General features: G+C 35.3%; 1 protein-coding gene across 1 annotated transcript in view; it reads right to left on the bottom strand.

Moving 5' to 3' along the window:
- Positions 1-2,730: 2,730 nt before the first annotated feature.
- ADSS (adenylosuccinate synthase) overlaps positions 2,731-6,926 on the bottom strand; it is a 53,519-nt gene continuing 49,323 nt past the window's right edge. The window contains exons 12-13 of the mRNA XM_006871276.1: positions 5,224-5,373; positions 2,731-3,834 (exon numbers count right to left, since the gene is read on the bottom strand). Coding sequence (XP_006871338.1) covers positions 3,782-3,834; positions 5,224-5,373 — 203 coding nt within the window. The 3' untranslated portion in view covers positions 2,731-3,781. The remainder of the gene's footprint in view (positions 3,835-5,223; positions 5,374-6,926) is intronic.

The following is a 6,926-nucleotide window of genomic DNA, read 5'->3' as shown; positions in this document are numbered from 1 at the left end:
GAGCAAAGATGTCAGTTTGATGACTAAAGTGCGCCTGACCCAAGCCATGGTATTTTCAATAACTTCATATGCATACGAAAGCTGGACAGTGAATAAGGAAGACTGTAGAAGAATTGATGCTTTTGAGTTATGGTGTTGGAGGAGAATATTGAAAGTGCCATGGGCTACCAAAAGAACCAATAGATCCGTTTTGGAAGAAGTGCAGCCAGAATGCTCCTTGGAGAGCATTGTCTCTTAGTCTCTCATACATCAGACATATTGTCTCTCATACATCAGACATACTGTCAGGAGGGACTAGTCACTGGAGAAGGATATCATGTTTGATAACCTTCTCCAGTGACTGTGGGTCAGAGAAAAAGAGGAAGACCCCCCGCCAACGAGATGGATTGGCCAAGTGGCAGCATCGATGAACTCAAGCGCAGCAACAGTAGTGAGGTTGGCCCAGGATCGGGGAGTGTTTCGTTCTGCTGTGCACAGTTGCTATGGGTCGGTACCGACTAGATGGCAGCTTACATCAAGTATTTGCAAATATAAATTTTAACACATTTTGCCAGATAGCTTTCCCTCAAATTGTAGAAATTAACACTCCTAATAGAGGTACCTACTTATTCAAATCCTTAGTAAAGATCTTTCTATATTTATAAATCTGAGATATAAAGTGATATCTCATTGCTATTTGGTTTAAATTTCCCTGCCTATAAGGCAAGTATGATATCTTTTCATATTTTTTTTTACCATTTATCTTTTTTTTATGTGTGAATTACCTGTATGTATATTTATTTTTTGCCCATTTCCCCCCTCTTGGTTGTCATCTGATTGTGGCAGTTCTTTGCATAATTAGGGATATGTGTTGAGAAACATTTTTCCTCAAGATTTCATTTTGTTTTTTGAACTATGTAAGTTGTTTTGTTGGTGGTTTTTTTTTTTTAATTTGGCCAAATCTATATATTTTTTTCCCCTTAGGACTGAGTTTCCTGTTTTATTAAAAAAAAAAATTTAATGTGTTTCCTTAAGATTTTCTCTTATTATTTTCAGAACTTAAAAATTTTTATAATTTAGATTTTTATTCTACCTGATCGTTTTTTATCTTGTGAGATAGTTTTTCCATAATTAGTTGCACTATCATTATTGGTTTATTATTTTTAATGTATCCTTTTCACACTGAAATGAAATGTCATTATTAATACATCATAAGTTCCCTTATACGCTGGTAACTGTTTTTGGAATGCCTTCTCCATTTCCCTTATGTACTTTTTCTTTCCCATACCAAAATTGCCTATTTTGATGATAGTTTTAGTATCTTGTGGAGGGAAAAAAAAGAATCATTTTTTTCCTCAAAAAATGTCATAGAAATTCTTGTATATGATTTTCTTCATAAGTTTCAATATAATTTTGCCCAGTTATAAAGAACCCTATGATGATTCTGACTGGACTAACATTAAATTCATATACCAATTTGCATAGGATTGACATTCCTACTAAGCAGGCTCTCTCTCATTAAAACACTGTTTTGCCATCCAGTGCCCTTCCTTATGGGTTGCTTGTTCATTTGGTTGAGTTGCTGCAATGTTCTGAATTCCAACTGCCCTTCCAATCTCTGGGGTTTTCTGCATTGTGTCCCTCTGTCTGGCTAATCATCTGTTTGGTCTCAGATTAAATGTTGCTTCTTCTAAGGTCTTCTCTGACCCTTTTCAAACTTACATTAATTCTCTTCCATAGCACCCTGCACTTTTCCAGTATATACATAACAGCATTTACAAATATTTAATATGCTGTTACCACAAGAACATATTTCAGGAAGACTATCAACTTGTTTTGTACCAATGTCCAGCAGGATCTTAATAAAGATTTATTATTCTTTAAAGGGAGTTATCTGTTAGTTCAAAGATTGAGCTATATCTGAAGACCTGATCTCCTTTCTTCACCAATCTAATTAACAAACAACTCTCTTAAAAACCATGAGTGAATCATTCACATTGCTTTAAAATGAGGAAATATATGGCAATTGGCACTGCTTTAAAATGAGGAAATATATGGTTATTGGCATCAATCGGAGACTTTTTTGGTTTAAAACAAACAAAAACTTCCTGGAGAAAAGATCCTTATAATCAACTTTTGAGCTATTCCTAAAAAATGGGTCTCAATAATCCAATGCTTACAGGAAAAATAAGAATGTGTACTTTTAAAAAATGCTTATTTCTAGCATAGTTTTTATCTCTGGGTCCCTTCTTCCGACTGTCATCAAGTCAATGAAGATTCATGTAGGGTTTCCGAGGCTGTGAATCTTACAGGAGCACAAAGTCTCCTCTTTCTCACTCGAAGCAGTTGGTGGATCTGAACTGCTGACTTTGTAGTTAACAGTCCAATGCATAATCCACTATGCCACCATAACTCTGGGTAGCCAAACTAACTTGAAGCTCAAGTAGGGAGATGAAAATGTAAGTAGAAACAAAAGCCCATTTAAATTTTATCAGAACAAATTTTATTTTTACCTATAGGTCATTACTGATTAGCAGCTCATCTATAAATTATGGAGTCGAAAAGACTGCTAATTGAGAATTCCTCAAACCAAGTATTAATAGAAATATTCCAGTGAAATACTCTTGCAAAGATTCTGGTTTTTGATCTCTCCCCACCATTTCCTCACATTATACAGGGATAAAGTTCCTTCCCACATACGAGTATTACTAAATATCACTTTTATCTGAACAAAAACACAATACACAAGTGTACTAGAAATATTTGGTTCTTTTTAATTAGCTATTGATGGGATAATAAAGTAAATTTAAGTGGCACCTAATTTAAACATTTAAGATAGTTCAATGAAGGATCATCTACAACACGTTAAGCCCAACTGTCAAAATAATGCCTTTTTCACCCCACCAACAAAGGAGTAAAAAAAGGCATAATCAAAATTATGACCAGCAATTTGGGTTCATTTGGGTACTTAGATGATTTTGTAGGCAAATGAGCAGGCACAAAGTTGAAAAAATCATCCATTAGGTTTTGGAATAATGGTATCACAAAGTTGAGGTCTGAAAGTAAAGAAAAATATCCACCAAAAATCACAACCAATTTTTTAATGACTTTGTCAAAAATATTAAGATCACTGTTTTGAGGAACACCTTTTCTCTTCGAACATTTACTGAAATACTCAGTGTATTAAATAATTTACAGAGAGAAATAAGTTCTGTGTTCTGTACAAACAAAAGGACTTGTAATTACCCACACCCATCTCAAAGCTCAATTTTGCAATAGTCTTACTAAAAAATAAATTCAAAATTTGAACAGAATTTATAGCATAACAAAAGTTTAAGGACCCCTTTCATTTAATTACTTTTTCTAACAGCAAAGGTTATACTGACATAATTGAATGATCAGAATGTAAAAATATTTGTGCAAAACTGCATTAATTGTTTTTACCATCTAATAGGAGCAAAACCTAAGAACACACAACACCAATAATGAAGAAAAACTACATTAAAGTAATTCTATTTTAGATTTCAAACAGGGATTATACAATTACTGAACATTAACAGAAAATGTGGCACCATGAGCAGCAGGAGCAACAAATGATTCGGCAATTATGCCATGGAAGGAAAGCTGACATTGGAATATGCCAAAGTTTATTTCCACCAACAGCCATCCATCTTAAAAGACTGGAAACAACTGTAGGCGTACAACTCACTTCAATGTCTTTATTCTTGAATTTGCAGATCATAAATGTTTGTGAAAGTCTTTTATTCCCCTTCTCAGGAGTGTTTCTTGTCACTGAAAATCCTTAAAAGAGCTGAATCATAGACTCTCTGGATTTACCTACACCAATCCATTTAACTAGAAACAAACAAACAAAAACTAGCGTTAATTTATAATGCTCAATCTTTGGGATTATGAGATAGGCCACTGTTTTAACGTTTCTCTCCATACATTTTTTGCTGTCTTTTTCCTATTCTGCTAGCAGTCTACGCTTATTTCTACACACAATATATAGCCAAGATGCAGTAAACGTTTACCATTAACTTTTTTTTTAAATGTTTTATTGTGAATTATATGATAGTTTACATGGGAGAATATTAGTTTTACATTCATTCTATCGTATACTGTTTCATTGCCATGGTTCCAATCCCCTGCCGTTAACTTTTAACTTTAAAAAATCATCTGACTTAAAGAAACTCTGATCAAGTTAGAGATGATGAAGAAAAAAAAAAAAAAAAAAAACGACTGGAGACCCATTGTAACTTTTATATCTCAAAAGTAAAAGTATCTAGACTAAAATAATATTTTAACTTGGATAGCCTTAGCAACTGTCTACTGTACCAGCCTATGGGAATCTCTAATCATCTGTATCATATGGTTTTACATTGTTCACGGAATTACTGTGTCCAACAGGGTACTGTTAGGATAAACTTATGTGGAATTTTACAGTTAAGACTCACTGCGACTCACTGCTGTAGATATATATTTTTTCATTGTTTGAGTAAGAGCAATGAGCAAATATGCTTACTGAATTTGAAAGCAAGCTGGAAGAGGCAGCTAATAATTTGGAACAAAAGACATTTGAAATGAACTCTATGAAAGTAGAGTACATAACACATTGTACATGGGGAATAGCTCCCACCTTCATCACTTTCTCTTGTCTCTCAAATCTCCATCATGGAAATAAAAGGAAAGGAAAGCAAATTGTTATCAGAAAGTTTCTACATAACTAGTTATTAACCATAACTTGGGTATGTCAGGCCATCATCTGTTTTTGTTTATTATTTTCTTATACTTTTTTCCAATTGAGATTTCTTTTTTTCTGTACCTACTATTTCCTAATGTCTAATCCAGGAACTCCCCCCATTCTCAAGGATGGTTTAACCCCAAATGAAGAAATAAGCAAACCAACCATTTTGGTGATAATAAAGATACAAAAAGATTTGTTGTTAAGAGAAAAAGGAATGAAAGAAAACATTATAGAGCTACAAGCAAACTGACAGAATTAAAGACAGGGTCAACATGAGAGGTAATCTATTATCTCCAGGCATATGGAGGAGTACTGTCAGACAAGCAACATGTACTCTACAGAATACAATTTTTTTTCATCTTTCTGGGCATTAATGCACATCATGAACACTCTGCAAATGTAGTAATCTTTCTCTTATCTGATTCTAAAGGCAAATAGTTAACTCAAATATAGAAATATTAAAGATTAAATACTGTTCACAAAAGGTTTCTATTTACCTGGAATTTGAAGCTCATCCTCAATAAATCGAACATAATTTTGTGCGTTAACAGGCAGTTCTTTAAATGTCCTTGCATTTGATATGTCTGTGTTCCATCCCGGCAGAGTCTTATACTGAACTTCAACTTTATTTAAAACTTCCTGGTTTGCTAAAAGTGAAGAATATATGTGCTCATGGAATACAATGCCTAATATCAAGAGTTTGGTTTTTTGTTTGTTTTTTTAAAATATATACCACAGGTTCCCAATCTCTCCTAAAATTTTTAGAGCCAAATGTGTTAGAAATTTAGAATTTTTTCAGATTATAGGAAGGCAAAATACATGCACCATCTGAAGCAGTATACTATAACAAGCATCTGTATTTCTGCAGCAACACACTGATCATTCACTACTAATAAGATCAAGTTTATGTAGCTATCTACCTAGCTACAAGATAGGTTTTGCTGAAAAAATGTATTTTGGTGCAAAACTAAAACTTTAAATACATGGAGGTTTGGTGATTCTGTACTCTGAATTAGTGAATAGGAAACTGTATAAATAGCCCCAACCTCACAGAGGTCTACATACCTGCTTCCATCTAAAAAATGTATTGTTTTAGTGGTTGTGTTCAAAAGCAAAGCAAGAATTTTCTTCATTATTCTATCTAGCCACTTCCTACATATCCCCAAATAAAAACTACAAACAAAAAGAATAGTTCCTTTGACTAAATGCAGTACAGCGGGTGCTATGGGACTCTGTCACAGATTTCTTTCTTCAGGACTCAGTCTCATTCCCTGGAAGTACTGCATGGTGACCACGCACAGTCCAGAGTTTGCCACCCCTGACTTGCCTTTCATTGAAGAGAGTTGCCTCCGGGGCAGTCCACCCCTCCCATCTCCCCATCTACTGAAAGCTTGTTCTGTAATCACATTGTAATTCAACTTCTTTTTCATTCTGCTTCTATTACTCCCTCAAAGATGTTGCTGCTATTGCAAGCATTGATGGAAAGCGTGGGCTGTTCACAGGCTTAACTACACGACTGTTCAAGTGTCCTTGGAACTGTGGTCCATGGCAAAGTGCTGCAGTTTTCCAGGCATTGTGCCTCTAACCACAAGGTCAGCAGTTCAAATCCACCAACCTCTGCGCAGGAGAAAGATGACATGGTCTGCTCCCGTTAAGATCAGCAGCTTTGGAAACACTATGTAGGGTCACTATGAGTCAGAATTGAATCACTGCCAGTGGGTAGACTTTCTCAGTTATCCCTATTACAGTGTTGTGCCATCGAGGTGCTGTAGGATAAGCACTTGGCCACAAGATCAGCAGTTCAAACTCACCAGCTGCTCCTCAGAAACTATACAGTGTCAGAACTGACTCAATGGCACTTAATAACAGCAGCAACAACATTCGGGCTACAGGCTATAACTCTGTGCTGTGACTGAAAATGTAGCAATGAACATAGCATGATTTTGTTAAACATTTTCATCATTCAAGGTTTCACATTTTTTTCAGCTTTCATTCATTCGAGAGTTAAGTCTATTAAGTTCATCACATGGAGGCTGTTTCATCCTTTGTTGTTGTTGTTAGGTGCCATCAAGTTGGTACCGACTCACAGCGACACTATGCACAACAGAACGAAACACTGCCTAATCCTGGGCCAACCTCACAGTTGTTGCCATGCTTAAGCCCACTGATGCTGCCACTTTGCCAATCCATCTCGCTGGGG

Source organism: Chrysochloris asiatica, unplaced genomic scaffold (genome assembly GCF_000296735.1).
Source record: "Chrysochloris asiatica unplaced genomic scaffold, ChrAsi1.0 scaffold00165, whole genome shotgun sequence".
Taxonomy (NCBI): domain Eukaryota; kingdom Metazoa; phylum Chordata; class Mammalia; order Afrosoricida; family Chrysochloridae; genus Chrysochloris; species Chrysochloris asiatica.
This window is presented reverse-complemented; position numbering and strand designations above follow the sequence as displayed.